General features: G+C 42.6%; 1 protein-coding gene across 1 annotated transcript in view; it reads left to right on the forward strand.

Moving 5' to 3' along the window:
- Window positions 1-8,773: 8,773 nt before the first annotated feature.
- LOC306935842 (general transcription factor IIF subunit 2-like) overlaps window positions 8,774-24,244 on the forward strand; it is a 105,387-nt gene continuing 89,916 nt past the window's right edge. The window contains exons 1-4 of the mRNA XM_079519105.1: window positions 8,774-9,005; window positions 10,833-10,903; window positions 12,154-12,172; window positions 15,900-16,044. Coding sequence (XP_079375231.1) covers window positions 8,913-9,005; window positions 10,833-10,903; window positions 12,154-12,172; window positions 15,900-16,044 — 328 coding nt within the window. The 5' untranslated portion in view covers window positions 8,774-8,912. The remainder of the gene's footprint in view (window positions 9,006-10,832; window positions 10,904-12,153; window positions 12,173-15,899; window positions 16,045-24,244) is intronic.

Below are 24,244 nucleotides of genomic sequence, written 5' to 3' on the forward strand. Positions count from 1 at the left end.
GAGGATACGTCCAAGGTGATGACCTTATAGGATTCATCACTGTGGATACGTCCAAGGTGATGACCTTATAGGATTCATCACTGAGGATACGTCCAAGGTGATGACATTATAGGATTCATCACTGTGGATACGTCCAAGGTGATGACCTTATAGGATTCATCACTGAGGATACGTCCAAGGTGATGACCTTATAGGATTCATCACTGTGGATACGTCCAAGGTGATGACCTTATAGGATTCATCACTGTGGATACGTCCAAGGTGATGACCTTATAGGATTCATCACTGTGGATACGTCCAAGGTGATGACCTTGGGATTCATCACTGTGGATACGTCCAAGGTGATGACCTTATAGGATTCATCACTGTGGATACGTCCAAGGTGATGACCTTATAGGATTCATCACTGAGGATACGTCCAAGGTGATGACCTTATAGGATTCATCACTGTGGATACGTCCAAGGTGATGACCTTGGGATTCATCACTGTGGATACGTCCAAGGTGATGACCTTATAGGATTCATCACTGTGGATACGTCCAAGGTGATGACCTTATAGGATTCATCACTGAGGATACGTCCAAGGTGATGACCTTATAGGATTCATCACTGAGGATACGTCCAAGGTGATGACCTTATAGGATTCATCACTGTGGATACGTCCAAGGTGATGACCTTATAGGATTCATCACTGTGGATACGTCCAAGGTGATGACCTTGGGATTCATCACTGTGGATACATCCAAGGTGATGACCTTGGGATTCATCACTGTGGATACGTCCAAGGTGATGACCTTATAGGATTCATCACTGTGGATACGTCCAAGGTGATGACCTTATAGGATACATCACTGAGGATACGTCCAAGGTGATGACCTTATAGGATACATCACTGAGGATACGTCCAAGGTGATGACCTTATAGGATTCATCACTGTGGATACGTCCAAGGTGATGACCTTATAGGATTCATCACTGAGGATACGTCCAAGGTGATGACCTTATAGGATTCATCACTGAGGATACGTCCAAGGTGATGACCTTATAGGATTCATCACTGAGGATACGTCCAAGGTGATGACCTTATAGGATTCATCACTGAGGATACGTCCAAGGTGATGACCTTATAGGATTCATCACTGAGGATACGTCCAAGGTGATGACCTTATAGGATACATCACTGTGGATACGTCCAAGGTGATGACCTTGGGATACATCACTGAGGATACGTCCAAGGTGATGACCTTATAGGATACATCACTGTGGATACGTCCAAGGTGATGACCTTATAGGATACATCACTGTGGATACGTCCAAGGTGATGACCTTATAGGATACATCACTGTGGATACGTCCAAGGTGATGACCTTATAGGATACATCACTGAGGATACGTCCAAGGTGATGACCTTATAGGATACATCACTGAGGATACGTCCAAGGTGATGACCTTATAGGATACATCACTGTGGATACGTCCAAGGTGATGACCTTATAGGATACATCACTGAGGATACGTCCAAGGTGATGACCTTGGGATACATCACTGAGGATACGTCCAAGGTGATGACCTTATAGGATTCATCACTGAGGATACGTCCAAGGTGCATCCGATGTTTCTACTGCATGTCAGTGGTTCCCAGACCTTTTCACCTCAAGGACCCTTACAATGATATGTATTGTATTTGGCTGCCGACCTCCATCTGGAAATATGTTGTTCCAGGGTCCTCCAGAAGCAAAGATTTAAGTTAAATACATTAGCTGTGAAATAATATGATCTACAAGTGTGTGAACTTGTAGATCATCGGGCTTTAGGGTCACGGGTTTATTACAAATGTTTACAAGTGGTATTTGTGCGTGCGTGAGTGAGTGAGTGAGTGAGTGAGTGAGTGAGTGCGTGACTGACTGACTGACTGACTGACTGACTGACTGACTAAGAGTGAAGTGAGTGAGTGAGTGAGTGAGTGAGTGAGTGAGTGCGTGCGTACATGAGTGTGCAAGAAGTGAAAGGGCGAGCTTATATGAGTTGAAACCACCTGAATCCACTGCTCATGTTTTTTTAACTTGTTTTGCTTAAAGCGTTTAAGCCTTGTTTACCCTGCGGTCTCACACTGCGGACAGCAGGAACACAGCCTGGCCTCTCTGCCTCGGCACGGCATGCCCGCCCTGCCCTGCCCTGCCGCTCCGCCCGCCCTGCCCTGCAGCCCTGCCCCGGACGGACGCAACTATTTTAGAATAATTATGGCCGGAGGTGAGGGACAGGATTGAAGGTAAACAGGCCGTCTGTTGAATCTAGGTCAAATACTCGGTGCTTTCTGCTTTCTGCTGCCTCTCCTCTCCCACATTAAATAGAAGGTGTAACGGGACCACTCAGACCCCCCCTCCCCCTGGGGGGAAGGGCTGGCTTACAGCTGAACAATGGGATCATGAGATATAGGGTTGCCTTCAATGGTGTGTGATATAGGCCAATCTATGTTGTTGTTGTTGTGCAGTGTGTGTGTGTGTGTGTGCGTGCGTGCGTGCGTGCACGTGTGTGTGCTCTGTGCATGCGTGTGCGCGTGCATGTACCTGCATCTGTGTTAATTAGATCTTGCGTGCATGCACATGCACATGCACATGCACATGCACATGCACATGCACATGCACATGCACATGCGGCGTGTGTGTGTGTGTGTGTGGTGTGTGTGTGCGTGTGTGCGTGTGCGTGTGTGCGTGTGTGTGTGTGTGTGCATTGTGCAGACTGAGGAATGCTCTCTCTTTGAAGGACCGTGTGTGTGTGTGCACTGCATGTGGAGGTGTGCGCACGTGGACACACCTCTTTCCATAATGATCGCCTACAGCGGACGTAAACAGTGCTTGTGTGCGTGCGTGCGTGCGTGCGTGCGCGCGTGCGTGTGTGTGTACGTGCGTGCGTGCGTGCGTGCGTTCGTTCGTGGGTGCGTGCGTGCGTGCTCTGGTGTGGTCTATTTAGTCTGAGGTCTAAAGGCCTCACTAGGGTTTTTTTCTTCATGATCCTGAATCCACCTCAAGCCCTGGACGTGCACACGTAGACATCAAAGAGGGCTTCAGCCCCTGCAGGCCCTTTTACCCGTCTGTAAAACAACTGCCCTTTCCAGAACACAAAATAATGCAGCATTTACTACATGGTGAAAGAAATGCAAATGCCACTCCTTTCCTTTACATTCCATTATACCGGAAGGCTTTTTAGCAAAAGGCCGATGCACACCTCAAGGCTATTGACAGCTGCGTAGGGCAATAAAGCATATTTAAAAAGGTTATCTTTGAAAAACAAAGAAGGGTCCCACACACTGTCAGAAAACGTGCCAAAAATGTTGCTCTTTATTAAACGTTTCGGTCTATTCGACCTTCATCAGGACAGACAATCCTTTGGCAAGTTTTCTGACAGTGTGCGGGACCCTTCTTTGTTTTTCAAAGATAACCTTTTTAATTATACCGGAAGGCAACATTCAGGAGAATTGCTTTTTTCCCCCGAAGTCTCCATGTCCTGAACTTGAACACAGCATTTTGATTTAAACACATTTGTTTAGAAATGTATGACGTTACACCGCATCTCCACTAGCTAAAGAGTGCTTTAGCCAGTGGAGTGGCGCCCCGAAATTTTCGCTATTTTGGTCCAAAAGTGCCCTCTTTACGGGATTTCACTCTCTGCACGTCCCTGCCGCAAGCCACTTTTCCAAATGTGCTGACCTCATCACATTTGTGATGACCTCATCACATTTGTGATGACCTCATCACATTTGTGATGACCTCATCACATTTGTGACGACGGCTGTGGATGTTTTTTTAGCCCAAGGAGTGTTTTTTTTGTGCAAAACTAATGCTTGGAATGGATTCAGAATCTTGAAAACCCCCTAGATCGACACGTCACATGCTACGAAGCAGAATGAAAATGTGTAATCTTTGCCTGCATAGTGCATACAGCATAGAGGTTGTTAATGGTACTGCAACTTGCAGCAGCTGTCACAAAGTTGCCCAAGGGAGTTTACTTGGAACAAATTGAAACTGATTGTATAGACACCTTTATGAACACATTTTGTGAAGAAAGCTATTGGTAAACATTTATTTTGCAGATATTGCTTTCCCTAGAATATATTGTGTATTTTGATAGGCTAACAGCAGCCGTGGAAATACTTTGAACTGAGAAAGTGCACGTGAAAACACTTTGAACTGAGAAAGTGCACGTGCAAACACTTTGAACTGAGAAAGTGCACGTGAAAACACTTTGAACTGAGAAAGTGCACGTGAAAACATTTTGAACTGAGAAAGTGCACGTGAAAACACTTTCTCAGTTCAAAGTGTTTTCACATGCACTTTCTCAGGTTGACATTAATAATAATTCACATTTAATTCTTGGTACTATAGAGGGTATGCGCGTGACATCATCATCAAACCAGGAAGTTATGCAAGAACGCCTACTGAGTGGCAAATAACTACTTTCTGGCCTTGACAGCCCATACATCCACACAGAAAAGTCCATCTGATTGCATTAAACAACATTAAACAATGTTAAACTCACTTTGCATGTTGCTTTTCCACTCGATTTGCCACTCGATGTGCCATTCACTTTAAGCATGCGCATACTCTCTATATGTTTCAGTTTTATTTGTCATATAATTATGATATCTGCCCTGTGCATTGTTCCATTACGAAGTCTAAAAGGGACATATAAATCCCATTTCTATTCATAAAGTACAAGGGGTCCCTCATAACAATCATTTACCTCTTGAGAGCGTATACAATGAAGCCTAAAGATCTACTTGGTTGGTCCATTTGGTTAGCAGCTCTCTATCATCTAAGCTGGGCATAGTCCGGGAGCCGTGGGGCTGAACGTGGTTTCGTCAGATAAAGTTTCTTTCTCAACTGATTCTTGTAGCTTGGGGTCACCTCTCACAAATTCAAAAAGGTGCCCAGTGATATCCCTTGGGCAAATTTAGTTATTAACCCCTTAATGCCTGAAATACTAACAAATCCCTGAAAATAAAGTTTTATGGTATTTCATGCGAATTACTTGGTCTAAATGCATCAAATTTGCTTTCTACATGCGTTTGTGGATGTGGATAGGCACAATGTAGTAGATTTATGATGAATGCATTATTAACTAGAACTGCACTCTGTCGAGTGCCTACTTGCTTGTTGCACACAAGTAGGCCTGGCCTACTAGTGCGCAAGCAGAGCGTGCAAGTACTGTAGACCGCTACAAACGTTCAAATCTCAGCCTCTCTGTGAAAGAACGTTTGCAATATTGAATTATTAGGTTTAGCTATTTGCTACGTACCTTGCTTTTGGAGGAAGAAAAGTAGTATTTTGAAGTATGGTAATGATTACTTGTGCCTGTTATGGCAGTGGTGTCAGATTACATACATGTATACATAGGGGCATTACCTTTAGTCCACCCGACACTGTAACGTCACCGTTACGTCACCTTCAATAACCATGAATTACACCCTGGCATTGGTACATATATTCATCACGTCATATGCTCATATGTATATGTCTATATGTATGTATATGTAATTTCTGAGTTGATTAGTGGTATAATGTGGTTACTCGGGTGGTCTGATGCGTATGTCCCTTTAATCCACCCGACACTGAAACATATCATTACGTCACCATCGTAAACCAATTATACCCTGGCATTGGTACATATCTTCATCACGTCATGGGACATACGCTTCGTAGCATGATGGAAAACATACCTGCACGGTCTGCTTCCGTATGTCCCGTGCCAGCATATGACGTCATATCATATACTGCTAAGGGACATTGGTACATATCTTCATCACGTCATGGGACATACGCTTCGTAGCATGATGGAAAACATACCTGCACGGTCTGCTTCCGTATGTCCCGTGCCAGCATATGACGTCATATCATGTACTGCTAAGGGACATTGGTACATATCTTCATCACGTCATGGGACATACGCTTCGTAGCATGACGGAGAACATACCTGCACGGTCTGCTTCGTGCCAGCATATGACGTCATATCATGTACTGCTAAGGGACATACGCATCGTAGCACCTGACTGATAACATTACTTGCACGCTCTGCTTGCGCAAGTAATTAATGCATATTAACCCCTTCATGCCTCAAACCCCCAAATCCCATAAAATATATTGTTTAAATGCATCAAATTAGCTTTCTAGAGTGTTTATCCGCATGAATGTGGATATGTACAATATATTTGATTTCAGAATAGGGCATTTTTAGATATTAACCCCGTCATGCTTAACACAGCAAAATCCCATAAAATAGGCCTAATATAATTAATGCAAAAGCAACAAATTTGCATTCCAAAATAAATGCTTATTTGGAAGTGGTCATGTCCACCACACCTCCTTTCCTATAAATTAACTCGATCACTTATTACTTTATTACACTTATTACTTTTATTACTTCATTACACTTATTACTGCAGGTCTTTAGGGCTCAGTGGCCTGATAGATCTGTCTTTTTCCATCCGAACTACTCTCGGTCTCATGCTGGTGTAAGATGCCCATCAACATTTTGCCACAAAGATGTTTAAAAGTGGGGGATCTATACATTCTCAATTAATCTGTTGGTGGTAGTGCAGCTGGTTTGAAGTACATGCATGACCTTTCCCATTATTTTCTCCCAGACTAGTAGTCTAGTTTCCTCCATAGTTTCCTTAACGGAACAGGACCTGAAGGTCCAGAATGCACTTGCTGGAATGCCTATAGCACAAGATGAGTGTGGAAATCAGACCTGTTTGTAGCTACAGTGATTGGAGGAGATATATCATGATAGGACATGGTATTTCTAGCTGACCCCCGTCTCCCTGGCATCTCTGCTGACTGACCTGATATTGTAATCACAGTAGACCTATATCTCGAAGATTAGGTAGACATCACTGTCAGACAGGTATGTGGTTGACATCAGCTGGATGGTCCAAAGGTCTGATCCATCAATGACAGTGACATCTGCATCAGCAGCATTCCTCCCGAAGTGATGTCTTCAATGTGGACAATCACTTCTTTTCAGTACAGTATTTAAAGAATCGATTTTCACTCATCTTCTAACACTGTGCTCATGCTTCTAATCTTTTTTTTTTTCTTGGACTTTGTCTTTCTACAACAAACAAAGTGCTGCCTCTTTTCCAATATGCATGTTCATATTTATACCTTGCTTATTCGATGATGCTGTTTATTATTACTGTTCATCGGTGTTGAGGACCCCTCTAAAATGAGATGATGCATCTCAAGGGGCTTATCCTTTCAATAAAGGTATATACATTTGCATTCCATCCTCTGTGAACATGGCAGTTAAGACTGGTGCCAGCTCATAGGCAAGGCCATCCTCCACATGAACATCACAGTCACTAGACAGGAGTACGATGACCATTGAATAGATATAATTTAGGTCATACACTTTGGAGTGTATCATTTGAATTGGATTTGGCTGTTGTTGCCACCATCTTCAACCTGAAAAGAAATATGCTACAGTTTCACTAATACAGATGGTAGAAAGCAGATTTGATACATTTGACTTGATTATTGTGCATACAATCTCATTCTCAAAAGATATATTTTATGGCATGTTGGGGTTTTCAGGCATGAAGCAGTGAATCATAGCTTCAAATTGACATATTGGTTGTTCAGTTTGACCCACCAGTTTTGGAGATATGGCTTATAGAGTAATGTCTTGCAGAAAACAGCGAGTTGAGAAAACAGGCTTGAAAGGTTCACTTCTGTGGTCAAACATTACACCTATATGTTTAAGCATTTATTTCATATTTACATGTCGATTTCAGCTCTGACATTTATTTCAGACATGCTCTAGTATGTGAAGAGTCTGCGCTATAAACTCATTTTGGAAAAAAAAAAAAAAAAAGGTTTTTTTCCTCTGGTGAAAAGCTGTAATTTGCGCGATGGCAGGCTCTGTCAAATCTGGTCACATTTATACAATGTGGATTGCATATCCACATTCATAAACACTGTAGAAATCAAAGTTGATGCATTTAGACCAAGTATTTTGCATGAAATACCATAAAACTCTATTTTGGGTGGATTATTTTGTGTTTCGGGCATTAAGGGGCTAATAACAAAAAATGCCCAAGGGATATCACTGGGCACCCTCTTGAATTATTAAGAGGTGACCCCATGCTACAAGAATCAGTTGACAAAAAAACTTTATCTGACGAAACCACGTTCAGCCAAAAATAACCCTTCGGTTCCCGGACTAGCACCACCTGGCTGAAAGGAAGGAAGCTCCTCCTCAAGGACCATTGGTGGTCCCCGGACCACTGCTTGGGAACCACTTGTTCTGTGGTGAATGATCCATTATAGGTGTGTGTGTGTGTGTGCGCGCGCGTGCATGCGCGTGTGCATGCGTGTGCGTGTGTGTGTGTGCGTGCGTGTGTGTCTTCTCTGTTTAGGGCCTACATACATAGGCTACACTACAGTCATTTGTAGGTTTACAGTGACAACTAGTGGTGAAAGTGAGTTATCATCCCAAATCAATGTTTAGGCTACCGGTATTTCAAGTCCGTCTCTTGAGAGCGCAAAATGAGAGGTATTTACTATTTAACTCTCAAGAGTTAAATAATTCGGGTCCATTTGGTTACCAACTCTCCATCATTTTAGCTGGCTTATTAGCCAGGCTAATGATGGGGACCACCTGGAACCCTCCTCAGGGACCACATGCTGGTCCCCGGACCACCGGTTGACAAACCACATGGGTTAATTAGTCGCAGCTGTGAGTTCTGAACAGGTGGGGGTAGAATTGTCCAGGTCACCAGAGTTCGTGTAACCTTGTTACCTTCCTGCAGAGAGAGTTGCACGGTGCAGAGAGAGAGAGGAGTGTTTAACAATTAAACAAAGTGTGGAGAATTAAAGTGGTTTAACGTGAATAATAATAATAATTATTATTATAATGTCCAAGAACAACAACAACAACATCAAGGTCAAGGATCAGGAGGTTGATCTGAGTGGCATCAAACAGAGCACAGGAGTCTGGCTGGTGAAGGTTAGTCTGTGTGTGTGTGTGTGTATGTGTGTGTGTGTGTGTGTGTGTGTGGTCTGGCTGGCTGGTGAAGGTTAGTGTGTGACTAATGCAATGAATTAATGTTCATGTTTTTTTATTAATGTGACTCTTTTTGATACAGAGACAGTCATGGTGGCAAGACTAGGACATGTAGCCTAAATATGAAATAAATGCTTAAACATGTAGCTAGGTGTAATGTTAGAGTCCACAGAACTCAAGTGAACCTTTCAAGCCTGTTTATCTCCAAAACTGGTGGGTCAAACTGGACAACCAAGTTGTGTGTCAGTGGCAGCGGTGGCCGAACGGATTGCGGAGCGGTCTTGATACCGGAAGGTCGCCAGTTCGAATCAGCGGTCCGACACGTTAAAATTACCACCGCTGAAGTGCCCTTGAACAAGGCGATGAAATGTTCTATGAGCAGGGCCTGGCTGGAAACAAGTTCTTGAGCTTAGCCCAGATACCCTGGGTAAATATAGTAATCATTTCATTTCATTTCATTTCATTTCATTTCAGAATAGGCTACATGTGAGCACAGTTGATTTGATTCCAACCATAGTTTGAGTCTTCTGTAGAACACATTACCGTCCGTCTCTAGTTTTAGAACCGTAGGCAAGGAGTTTCAAAGGTTTACTGCCTTTACTGAGAAGACTGAATGAATGCATGAATTAATTAATTAATTAATGAATTAATTAATTAATGGATGAATGGATTTTTATTTTTGTGTCTTGTCATGAAGACCCATCCCTTCCGGAATTATTAATCTATGATATGAGACACCAAAAACATAAAGAAACAATATCACATTCACTTCCCGAACACAGAAACTGCACAAATAATTTCTGCACACACACACACACACACACACACACACACACACACACACACACACACACACACACACACACACACACACACACACATAAACATCCACCGTAGACATGTTATGAGCTATACTTTCTGTCAAGAAATTCTGTGCAGGTGATTCTTGTTTTGGAAGCACTCGTTTTTGTTAACGGGTCGCGCTGCTGCAAATTCAGTGACTTACGACAAGTACTTAGAAAAATAATCACCTGCACATAATTTCTTGACAGAAAGTCATAACATGTCTACGGTGGATTTTAATGAAACAAAAGCTCGGCAGATTGAAAGAGGATAATTCAAGCTTGGCCTAGAGAAGCAAAGATTTGAATTAAAAATGTTCGCTGTGAAAGAATACATGTTCCAAAAAATGTGCACGTTTTCACGATTTTTCAAATCTGCTCGGTGAAGTTGTAAGTGGTTAAAAGCTATAGGTGACACAGATCTAATGGTCAATGTGATGCATTAGCATGTGCTTTGTGATGGTCCAGACCTAACCTCGCATCACCAGGCTTTCCACCTCGGAGGAAACAAAGCCTGGTCTCTGTTCCAAAAGTGCTGTATGATGATTGTAGTATTGTTTTGTAGTCATCAGGATGATATCGTTACGTCATGTTGTAGTATTGTTTTGTAGTCATCAGGCAGGCAAAATCAATCGGAAATTCCTTTTTCCCTCAAATCGGAAGAATAACTATAAAAGCTCTCGTAGCCTGTAGCTTTTATTGGGAAAAATCGGTTTGAGGGAAAAGGAAGTTCCGGATAGATTGTTGACTACAAAACAATACTACAACATGACGTAGCGATATCATCCGCTCCCGACAGGATCAAAAACCCGAAAAGGAATGCTGCCCAGGCTAGTCCAGACCAGCGGTACACTGGTCCAGAGGTACACTGTGACAGGAGATGCAGTGACCCTGAGTGATGTATTTTCATTTTGTTTTCCTTCGTCAGGTTCCCAAGTATCTCTCCCAGCAGTGGAGCAGATCTGCAGAGAGAGAAGTGGGCAAGATGAACATCGGAAAGTAAGCATTCTGTTGACTCTTTAGTATTTAACATAAAGTAAGCATTCTGTTGACTCTAGAACCACGGTACACTCCAGATAGTATTTAACATAAAGTAAGCATTCTGTTGACTCTAGAACCACGGTACACTCCATATAGTATTTAACATAAAGTAAGCATTCTGTTGACTCTTTAGTATTTAACATAAAGTAAGCATTCTGTTGACTCTTTAGTATTTAATATAAAGTAAGCATTCTGTTGACTCTTTAGTATTTAACATAAAGTAAGCATTCTGTTGACTCTTTAGTATTTAACATAAAGTAAGCATTCTGTTGACTCTTTAGTATTTAATATAAAGTAAGCATTCTGTTGACTCTTTAGTATTTAATATAAAGTAAGCATTCTGTTGACTCTTTAGTATTTAACATAAAGTACTCATTCTGTTGACTCTTTAGTATTTAACATAAAGTAAGCATTCTGTTGACTCTTTAGTATTTAATATAAAGTAAGCATTCTGTTGACTCTTTAGTATTTAACATAAAGTACTCATTCTGTTGACTCTTTCTAGAACCACAGTACACTCATAGTATTTAACATAAAGTACTCATTCTGCTGACTCCACAATACACTCAACATATAGTATTTAACATAAAGTACTCATTCTGTTGACTCCACAATACACTCAACATATAGTATTTAACATAAAGTACTCATTCTGCTGACTCCACAATACACTCAACATATAGTATTTAACATAAAGTAAGCATTCTGTTGACTCCTTCTGGAACCACAGTACACTATTATAGTATTTAACATAAAGTAAGCATTCTGTTGACTCCTTCTGGAACCACAGTACACTATTATAGTATTTAACATAAAGTAAGCATTCTGTTGACTCCTTCTGGAACCACAGTACACTATGGCACATTAGAGGTGCAACTACTACTAGTTCTGTGTTAGTGGTTCTCAAAGTAATGTTTTATTTGCCAAGGACCCCCTTATAGCTCTGAGAGTGTAGCTTTCAAATGGAATTGTAAATTGTAACCAAATAACCGGAGAGTTACAGACCTGTTATGGTCATTCAGGACTAGCTCTTTATGTGTTTCTGGTAATATTTGTGTCCTCATTCCGTATGTCTGTGACAAAAAAAAATATTTTGACAAGCTGCTGCACTGCAATGATCTGTCATGCAAGAAAGAAAGAAAGAAAGGCATTCATTTCAATGTGTGGTTATGGTGGAAATGTAATGTCATTTCTTATTTTCTTCTCAGGAAACAGGGGAGAACAGAGGTGAGTGTTACATCATGTTGTCTAACGTTAATCTAATGCATATAAATATAAGAAGTGTTCTCAATTCAATTCAAAGGAGCTTTATTGGCATGAGAAAATCATGTCAATCTAAATCAAAATCAGACATGGACTTGATTTGGGATGATAAACCCATGGAACACTTTCACCACTAGGTGGCACTGTAAACCTACAAATGATATTATGTACTGTATGAAGGCCTGGATCAGAAAGAGCGCAATGGATCACCACAGAACAGTGGTTCTCAGCCGGTGGTCCTTGAAGGGTTAACCCATTTCAATCTGAGACCAGATTCTACAAATGTCTTCTAAATCCTATCCGTTCTGAAAAACCCTATGTTTCTATGTCAGCGGTGCTCAACCTTTTCCATGTCAAGGACCCCCAGATTTATCTGTATTTGGCCGCAGACCCCCATCTGAAAATATGTTGTTCCAGGGACCCCCCAGAACCCCCCAAAGGTATGAGTTAAAACGTTCATTGTGAAAGAATATATTCAAAGATTTGCGCAACATTTTCACGATTTTTCAGAAAATAGCAGATCTACAAGCTCGTAGCGTGGCACTTGCCGTGCTATGATCTTGTAGATCTGCTATTTTTCAATAGCTAAAGTACAACACAATGCTTGTCGAAACACCAAAACACGTTCCTGCCCAAAATGGCTTAATACCTGTCAATGTGGGGGTCCTTGACACTGTAGGCAGCATAAGTTTGCTGCCTACTTACTGGGCCATAATACACGACGGTGATTGACGTGTGATAAAAGCATTTTAACCCATTTAGGCCTGACGTCGAAATAAAAAAATATATATTCTGACAGTTTTCTGAAATACCCATGTTTCTGTATCAGTGGTGCCTTTTTTTTCTCCGTCAAGGACCCCAGACATTATATGTATTCGGCCATCAACCCCCATCTGAAAATATGTTGTTCCAGGAACCCCTCAAAAGCAAAGATTTGAGTTAAAAATGTTGGCTCTGAAAAGATATATATTCCAAATTTGCGACACATTTTCACGATTTTTCAAAAATAGCAGACCTACAAGCTCGTAGCGCGCCACTCGGTGGGGCGCTATGAGCTTGTAGATCTGCTATTTTTCAATAGCTAAATTATAACAATGTTTAAAATACCAAAAGGGGTTCCCGCCCAAAACGGGTTAAAACATTGAAGAGCACCTTCTCACTGTGACTGGCAGCAGAGATAATAATTCTCCACATCACTTAGCAGGCTTTATATTTGGTCCTTTGTGCCAGATTCTTGTTTCCATGGAAACATGTTTACAAAGTTGTGTCATTTCAGTTCTTTATATGTATATCCAGTGGTGGACAGTAACGAAGTACTTTTACTTAAGTACTGTACTTAAGTACAATTCTGAGGTATTTGTACTTTACTTGAGTATTTCCAATTTCCAGTACTTTTACTTCTACTCCACTACAGTACAACTCAGAGTCAAAATTTGTACTTTTACTCCACTACAATTATTTGAAAACTTTAGTTACTTTGGCGATTTTAATTTTGATTAGAAAACATACATTAACCACTTCAACCCTATACATTTCGGCCATTTGAAAATAGCCGATCTACAAGATCACAATGCGTCGCAACGCATTTTCAATTCTGTACTTTTACTTGTAACAAAGTAGTTCTAAATTGCAGTATTGGTACTTTTACTTTGTGTACTTTTTCCACCACTGTGTATATCCCTTTCAGACCTGAGATCGGTGTCGCCTCATTACAGCTTTTAACCATCATTTGAAACTGTAGCCGTTGAAAAAAATAGCAGATCTACACACACACACACACACACACACACACACACACACACACACACACACACACACACACACACACACACACACACACACACACACACACACACACACACACACACAGGCAGCTCTTCATGTTCGCTGTGTGTCAGCTCCAATAACACACACACACACACACACACACACACACACACACACACACAGGCAGCTCTTCATGTTCGCTGTGTGTCAGCTCCAATAACACACACACACACACACACACACACACACACACACACACACACACACACACACACACACACACACACACAGGCAGCTCTTCATGTTCGCTGTGTGTCAGCCCCAATAACACACACACACACACACACACACACACACACACACACACACACACACACACACACACACACACACACACACACACACACACACACACACACACACAGGCAGCTCTTCATGTTCGCTGTGTGTCAGCTCCAATAACACACACACATACACAGGCAGCTCTTCATGTTTGCTGTGTGTCAGCCCCAATAACACACACACACACACACACACACACACACACACACACACACACACACACACACACACACACACACACACACACACACACACACACACACACACAACCATAATTAGAACAGATTACAAGGCATGAAGGAAGCATGAGTTCAAGTCCGTTGCTCTCCCCATGTCCCCCATATATGGGGACTAGGTTGGCGGAGGGTGTGTAGAGCCCAGGATCACATTAGATAATTGACACAGAGGTGAAAAATGGGTTACAAAATCGTGGGATAAAAAATATTTAAAAAAAAAAGAACAGATTACAGACAATGGATATTTCAGACTGAAACTGACAAACATTTCGCTCCACACCATTTGAAAGTGGTAACGTACCTGCGATCAAAGCCATTTGCCCTTCCGGGTCAACCCTCCCTCCCCATACCCGTGAACTTGACGCTTATATAAACAACAGCACCACCCCAAGGTTACATAAAGCACTTTACATCGATACCCTTTTGGCCCTTACAAAGGCCTTCATTCATTCATTCATTCATTCAGCATTTGGGGTGCATACATTGGTTAGACATACCGGCAGTCCTATAGTCCAGGGGTTCTCAACCCGTGGGTCGCGACCCCTCGGGGGATCGCCAAATTATTTTGGGGGGTCCCCAAATTATATATATATATATATAAAAAAAGGGTTTTTTTGCAACTGAATGGCTGGAAAATGGAAATGAAGAGTTTACATAGTACACATAGTATACACCTTCCATAATGATTATATCTGGTTTCAGTATTTATTTATGGTGTATTTTCTCTATTATTAAGGTTATTGTAGCAGTCAATTTATATTGGGGGTCGGGCGGGGCGGGGGTCCCGAGACATTGCCAAAGCATTTCCGGGGGTCCCCGGGCAAAAACGTTGAGAACCCCTGATATAGTCATTAGTCAGACAAGACCCGTGATGCAGGTTAAAAATCACCTCAGGCTTGACTTGGAAAAGGTTGAAATTTGAAAACCACTGCTTTAGGTTTAACCCATTCAGGCCTGACGTCGAAATTTAAAAAAAAAAGTTTTCTAAATCATGACAATTTTCGGAAAGATTTGAGGCACATTTTAACGATTTTTCAAAAATAGCAGACCTACAAGTTCATAGCGCGCCACTCGTTGGCGCGCTATGAGCTTGTAGATCTGCTATTTTTCAATAGCTAAATTATAACATAATGTTTAAAACACCAAAAGGGGTTCCCGCCCAAAATGGGTTAATGGTTAATGTGGTTAAACGCTAACGTGACATGGATGCGTTCCAGGTCTCAATGGATTAAGTAAAACATCTGAGTACTTTTTTCCCCATCACTTGCTTGTTCAATTGTGAGAGGATCGATGATGTAACGTTTGGTTTTTAACGCTGTTCCGTGTTTTTATTTTTTGTCCCGCAGGTGACGTTCACCTTGAGCAAGGCACTGTCCACGCTGAGCGCCCCGGGAGAGAAGGGCGAGACCCTGCAGGTTCCCCGAGACTACCCGCTGACCATGACCGCCGTGGGGGCCCAAAACCTGGTGGCCTTCACCCAGTCCCAGACAGGTCAGTTTATTTATTTGCCTCCTGGTCTGCTGTATGGAGGGTGACTAATCCTCCTTCCAGTCTTTGGAGAGGGCAAACTTCAATGATGTGCTCCAGAGTTTGCTCCTCACCACCACACGCACACAGTGGGCTTGGTCTATACTGCCCCATTTGTGAAGGCTGGCCAAGCAGGGGCCATGATGTCCAGTCCTGAACCTATTGAGCGTAGACCACTGTCTCCTTGGGAAGGTGGTGCCAGGGACCTGTTGGTTGGGGTCTGACACCCAGGGCCGCTTTTTGGGTAGTGCGAATGGTGCCGCCGCACAGGGCCTCGCGCATGCGAGGCCTCGCGCTAGGCAGTGTTTTTTTTTTTACATTTTAAGAAACAATAATCGCATCCCAGCCCGTTCCGTCGCAGTTGATTTTTCACCTATTTAAGCTGCGGTCGGTTTAAATAATTAGTCACGCATGGACCGACGACTTCTCTCTCTCTCTCTCTCTCTTTCAGTCTCTCTGTCAGTCCAGTCAGTCAGTGTCATGATTTCACAATTATCTGTCTGCAGGCAATCAAGCAAATGTGATACTTAATATTTATAACAAATAGGAAAGTGAAGGCAAAAGTAAGTATTAATTAATTTACGCCTCTGCTGACACCAGGTGTTTGTTTGGGACCTCATTGGACTTCCATTCCCTTTTCCAAGCTGATTGGATGGATGGTGAAGTCAGCTGATGAGTGGAGGGTTCTTCCAAATTGGTCGTCTAGATCAGGGGTTCTCAACCTTTTTGGCCGGGGACCCCCGGAAATGCTTTGGCCATGTCTCGTGGCATGGCCAAAACCTGGTGCCTTTACCCAGTCCCAGACAGGTCAGTCAGTACGGTGACCAGCTCCAGACATGTTCATTTGAAGGACAGAAGTATCGCTTGTGTGGGATGGGATGGGGTTATCCGAAACGCTGCAACCGGATGTTGTTGACATAATGGTGTGTGTGTGTGTTGTCTCGACCGGATGTTGTGTTGACATAATGGTGTTTGTGTGTGTGTGTGTGTGTGTGGTCTCGACCAGATGTTGATCTCTCGCGGAGTGCAGAAAAAACCTGCCCGCGACCTTCACAGCACCGGCTATCGGCCGCGGAATAAACCTTGTTTTGACCAGAAACGCCATCTGGGGCACCAAAGTAGAGATACAAGCGATTGAAAGCAGCATATTATTGAACGCACGTAGATGCGCGTGCAATCTAAGATGGCGCGCTCGATGCTAACGTGAGTAGCCTATCGACTCGATCGGATCAAAACATGTATATAAAACATCAATTTACGTAATTTCACTGATTTACGTGCATGGCGGGTGGCCAGACTGAAGCAAATTTACGTCATTTACGAGAATATTGCTTCATGGGTTAAGTTGCTATTTAATGCCTTGACGTCATTTTCGACCACAGCCTAATATTGTCTATCATTTTGTTATTAACCCATTTTGGCGGGAACCCCTTTTGGTGTTTTAAACATTATGTTATAATTTAGCTATTGAAAAATAGCAGATCTACAAGCTCGTCGCGCGCCACCGAGTGGCGCGCGACGAGCTTGGTCTGCTATTTTTGAAAAATCGTGAAAATATTTATTTCAGAAAACTGGAGGATTTAGAAGATTTTTTTTTAATTTCGTGGTCGGGCCTAAATTGGTTAAACCACTGTGGGGTCTCACATTTTGTTTAAAAATAATGTTAATGTGTGTCTGCGTACATGGCTGCTGTGTCGCAAGACACATTTCAGTGTGAACTGACAATAAAGTACTATATCATATCATATCATATCATATCATATCATATCATATATCATATCATATCATATCATAATGTTGGTCATGGGTGGTATGGCCGACTTGGTACTGTAGCCTATAGAGGGTATGCGCATGCTTAAAGTGAATGGCACATCGAGTGGCAAATCGAGTGGCAAAGCAACATGCAAAGTGAGTTTAACATTGTTTAACGTTGTTTAATGCAATCAGATAAGACTTTTCTGTTTGGATGTATGGGTTGTCAAGACCAGAAAGTAGTTTTTTGCCACTCAGTAGACATTCCTGCATAACTTCCGGGTTTGATGATGATGTCACACGCATACCCTCTATAGGGGATATTTCTCATGTTATTATAACGGGCTTAGAAACACATCTTGGAGGAAAAGAGACAATGAGAGAGCTTTACAACAGAAAGCCAACTATTAGGGGACTAACTATTAGGGCATCTAATATACGGCAACCTTCCCCGTGTTTCTTCACTAGTCCGATCCAGAAACACAGTTTGCCGGCCACTGCTACAGAGCTGACAATGAGGTTATATCTTCCCTTCTTCTCTGGAGTCCTGCCTCAAAGCAGAACCAGAGGTAGACAACTGTCGTTCCCTGATGTCGTCGCTAGTAGGGAAGCATGCATCAGTAAGCAGGAACTGGGGATGGCGATGAAGGACCGGGAAGTCTGGCGTGGCATTGTGAAATCCATGATCTCGACCGCGGTCGAAAAATGATGATGACGATTAGGGCATTTGAACACTGATGCATGCTAGTCACAATGTCGGACAGACCAGAGTCTCAATTCGTGTGAAGTCTTGGAAATGAGGGACTGTCCGTGTCCCATGCAAATGGGGGACTTTATGGCCACCCTATCAGTTGCCCCCAAAACCTGGTGCTCTTCACCCAGTCCCAGACAGGTCGGTCTAGAACCTGGTGCTCTTCACCCAGTCCCAGACAGGTCAGTCTCTAGAACCTGGTGGGGCTGCGGCTTACTGAAGGTGCACACAAGCCTGCACAGCCGTTGGCAGTTTTTGCCACTCACTAACAAAACCTGACGATCGATGCTGAGTGTCACAGCTTGAGTTAGCACTGCAGGAATGATCGACATGCATGGTTGGCTGCATATCAGTGGTGGCGGTCCATAGTGTCGACCTGCATGTGTCGATATTTACTGTTGTACTCGTCAACGCATTCATATTTACTGTTGTACTCGTCAACGCATTCATATTTACTGTTGTACTCGTCAAAGCATTCATATTTACTGTTGTACTCGTCAAAGCATTCATATTTACTGTTGTACTCATCAAAGCATTCATATTTACTGTTGTACTCGTCATTGTACTCGTCAAAGCATTCATATTTACTGTTGTACTCGTCAAAGCATTCATATTTACTGTAGAAGGGAGTTCCAGCCGCGCCTCTAGCCTATAGCAGGCCAGTCTGGTGCATCTCAGGAGCAGGACATATAACATGTGAACAAGAAGCCACTGGAGCAGCTCAGACGATTTAGGCCCTTATTTTATTATGTCAGGGTGCAGGTAAAAAGTGACAACGTTTCGATGTGTCAATTACATCTTCGTCAGGTCACTAATTTGACCTGACGAAGATGTAATTGACACATCGAAACGTTTACATAATAAAATAAGGGCCTAAATCGTCTGAGCTGCTCCAGTGCCTTCTTGTTCACATTCATATTTACTGTTGTACTCGTCAAAGCGTTCATATTTACTGTTGTACTCGTCAAAGCGTTCATATTTACTGTTGTACTCGTCAAAGCGTTCATATTTACTGTTGTACTCGTCAAAGCATTCATATTTACTGTTGTACTCAAAGCATTCGTGGCCACAGCTCATATTGATTTACTGTATGTTCCTGCCACTGCGCCAAGGTTTTCCTTACATAAGACAGAATCCAGACAGTAAACAAAGACGGTGACTCACAAGTCACACAATTAAGCGACTAACAGTACTAAATATTAATAATTAATTAAATTTAAAACGCACTTTACATTTGCAAATCACAAAGTGCTACGCCCTGTTGCCCTTACTACAAAGGGCACAAACAGCAGGGCCAAAACAACAAAAAAGCAATCATCAACAAGAGCACTCTTTCTGGAAAAAAAAACCTTGATTAAAAAAACTAATTAGAGACCTAATACAAAGCTTTAGTGAGTCCTTGACTCAAAGAAAAGCGAGCGTGTTTTGTGAGGATGAAATGAAAGCGTTGAATCAGAAAGCACTGAGCCAAGCCTCGCCATGTTCCGTACGCTAATAGAGAACATTACGCCATGTTTTATCTGTACTTGACATTCGAGATGAGATTAAAAACCTTGTCCTGTATTTATTTTAAACCAAAGTGGATTTACCAATAATAGCATAATTATCCCCTATAGATGATCATCGGTGTGGTTTTGGCGTCAGACGAAGGGGGAGATCCGTGAGAGTGAATTTGTTTCGCCGGGGGATTATTGATAGGTTAAAAATGAAATCTAGAACTGGAGTATATATGATTTAATTGGCCTTTACTTTTCAGGATTTCAAATAGAAGAAATGTCAAAAGTAGCAGATCTACAAGCTCAAAGCGCGTGGCTTTGTGCAGCATTTTCGAGCTTGCATATCTACTGCTTTTTGATGCTTTGTGTGACACAGCAAGCCAAGCATGTAAAAAAGAATCACACCTGTGTGAACTGAGCGGTGCAACTATACATTTATTGTTATACTTTCTGTACTGTGCTCGTCTGTATAGACTATGTATAGACGTCTGTATAGACTCCATATTTGGGCATGCCTGACAAAGAACTACATATACGGGCATAAAAGGGACACAGGCATAATAACTGGGTGGGGCATGCATTTCCAACTTGCATCGTTCCAAGCAGGCCAGTGCCCAACGGGCACCGCTCTAGTGTTATCAATAATGCATAGCGTACGTTCATACAATTCAAGCGCTCTGTCCTTGGTGTGTCGTTTTTGAAGCCGTTGAGCATCATAAGCTGACGCAAGTCCTGTGAAAGTGCAGTCAAAGTATCAATACTGCAATGTAGGCATACTGTACTCTGTTACAAGTAAAAGCCTGGAATTAAAATTATAAATGGTAAATGGTGCATTTATAACGCCTTCCCTTTTATCCAAGGCGCTTTACATGGATTGTGCATTACATTCACCCATTCATTTCATTCACACACCGATGGCAGAGGAAACCATGCAAGGCACCAAGCAATTAGGTGCCAATTAATACAAAATCGTGAAAATGTGGCACAAATCTTTCAATATATATATTCTTTCAGAGCGAACGTTTTTCTTTTTTAAAGATTTGTTTTTTGCTTTTTGCCTTTATTGATAGTTACAAGTGAAGATGGACAGGAACGAGGGAGAGAGAGAGAAGGGGAGAGACATGCAGCAAAGGTCGTCATGAGCGGGACTCGAACACGCGGTGCGCTGTCAGGCCAGAGCCTATGTGGCATGCGCCTGGACCACTAGGCCAGCGGGCGAATGTTTTTACCTCAAATCTTTGCTTCTGGGGGGGGGGGGGGGTCACTGGAACAACATATTTTCAGATGGGGGTCGGCGGCCAATTTCATATATTTTTGGGGGCATGAAATAGTTAGAACCACTGACATAGAAACATAGGTTTTCAGGATTTAGATGACATTTGTAGAATGGTTCCCAGGTCTAAATGGGTTAAGTACAGTGCTTATAAGTAAAGGTTACTTTCCTCCACTTGAGTGGGTGGATGCCAGGCAGGCAGGCAGGCTATAGGAAGCCATATAATTGACCGTGACACATCCCAGTGTTTTCACGTCTGATTTGTCCCTTGGAGACGGAGCCGCGATGCGTCACCGTGCACAGTGGCGTGCACAGACATTTAGAGGGGCAGGTGCTCAAGTGAAAAAAGGGCACCTTGTGTAGTGCGTGGAACCGGACGGGTGCCTTAATAGTGTGAGATTTATAGATTTTGGGGCCTAAATAATATACTGTATTAGAAGCTTTTTTTTATCAAGAATTTATCAATGTCACCATGGTTAAAAAATAAAAAAATATAAAAGTTTTTAGGGCACATTGCCAAAAGGGCAGGGGTGCTCTAGCACCCCCTAGTGTCTATCTGTGCACGCCACTGACCGTGCAGTGCGTGCACGCTGCCGAGTGGCTCGAGGAAATCTCACATGCATTTTCCAGACATTATACCGCATTTAGACCTGCAGGGACCACATTCTACAAGATGTCATGGCAGTTTTCTGAAAAAAAACTAATGTTTCTATATCAGTGGTTCTCAAACTATGTCATGTCAAGGACCTCGCATATTAAATGTAATTGGCCGCCGACCCCGCCCAGAAGCAAAGATATGAGTTAAAAACGTTAGCTGTGACACTATATATATATATATATATTCAAAGATTTGCACACGTTTTCACGCTATTTAAAAAATAGCAGATCTGCAAGCGCGTAGCGCGGCACTTGGTGCCGCACTATAATCTTGTAGATCTGCTATTTTTCTAAAATCTATGAAGTTTTAAATAATGGTTAACACCCCAAACGCCCGGGGTTATTTAATCCATTAATTCATAGCGCCCAGCGATTTATAGCAGCGGAGCACATTTAGCGACGGACCGGATGTCATCCCGGATGTGGCTGAAGTATAGCTACATGTAGCCAAAACACTCTCGAGGCGATCGACAACAACGGGAGGTATGATTCATTCTAACGCGACTAGCGACGGGACCGCGGTGGACCGCCTAACACAATCTTTTCTTAGAATTGGACGGACTGATTTAGATCAAGAGTTATTCACTTTTTAAGATTTTCGATGTCGTCGGCGAAAATGGGGGGGGGGGGGGGACATTTTCGATGACGTCCCACTGGAAAATAACATTGAGTGTTGCGCAACAGACGCTCCCAGCCTGTGGAGCGATGCGATCGGTTTTGTTATCAATAAATCTCCGTCCTTTTATCAATCTCCGTCCTTTTGATCAGTCTTGAGCGCTGGGCGTTACTAATTGATAAGGGCGGAGAACTCCGTCCTGAGCGCTCAGGGTGTTAACCCATTTTGGGGCGGGAACCCCTTTTGGTGTTAGCATTATGTTATGCTTTAGCTATTGAAAAATAGCAGATCTACAAGCTCATAGCGCGCCACCGAGTGGCGCGCTACGAGCTTGTAGGTCTGCTATTTTTTTTTTAAATCGAAGAACGACTGACATAGAAACATAGCTTTTTCAGAAAACTGTCAGGATGTAGAAGACATTTCTAGAATCTGATCTCAGGTCAGAATGGGTTAAAGTGTTTAAACGCTATAAGGCGACACAGATAAATCCTCCAATGGTATAAATGGGTTAAATGTCTGTCTCTGCTTCAGTATAAAAACCGTAGGATTGCACTCCGCCTTCGTGTGCATTCTGACACGCCGTGTTTGGTTTGGCACGGTGGGCGTTAAGCCATTCTGACCTGAGATCAGATTCTAAAAATGTCTTCTACATCCTGAAAAAGCTATGTTTCTATGTCAGTCGTTCTTCGATTTAAAAAAAAATAGCAGACCTACAAGCTCGTAGCGCGCCACTCGGTGGCGCGCTACGAGCTTGTAGATCTGCTATTTTTCAATATCTAAAGCATAACATAATGCTAACACCAAAAGGGGTTCCCGCCAAAAATGGGTTAAGCTGTGGAATAATTTTAGAAGGAGTACAATATTTGCCTCTGAGATGTATTGGAGTTGCGGTTTCAAGAAGTACAATATGGAAATATTAAATAAATGTTCATAGTTACTTTCCAACACTGTTTTGGCAGTAACCCCCAGCACGCACGCACGCACGCACGCACGCACGCACGCACGCACGCACGCACGCACGCACGCACGCGCTCCATTCCTTTGAAATATGAAACTGTGCAAAATAAATTTGTTCCTGCCAATCAATAATGCATGGTGTATTTCAGACATGGCACCACACATCAATTCTCTCCTTCCTGGAGTGCGAGCTAGTAGTCCGGCAGCCGGGGGTTATAGCAGTCTTCACAAACGTGATGAGGTCGGCACATCGTGGGCACATTTGGGCAACTGGCTATGGCCGTTTTTGTGCAAAACTAATGCTTGGAATGGATTCAGAATCATGAAAACTAGAGTTGTACCGATACCAGTATCGGTATCGGTACAACTCTAGTTTTCATGATTTTTATTCGGGCTGATACCACCCTCAAGTACTCGGTACTCGGAACCGGCCCCGATACTCTGACCCGAGTACCAAAACATTCAATTGACACTAGGCTGAACGAATGCAACGGGAGCAAGTCAGACCCAACACTGCAGCAAATCGCCCAAAAACAGCCGATCTACAAGCAGAAATGACAAGTGTAGATTGGAGATCCATCTGCATATATGAGAAAAAGGGGGTAAAATAAGTGGGTACTCAACAAAATAAAGTACTCGTGTCGGTGCTCGGTATCGGAGAG

Source organism: Electrona antarctica, assembly GCF_951216825.1.
Source record: "Electrona antarctica genome assembly, chromosome: 13".
NCBI lineage: Eukaryota > Metazoa > Chordata > Actinopteri > Myctophiformes > Myctophidae > Electrona > Electrona antarctica.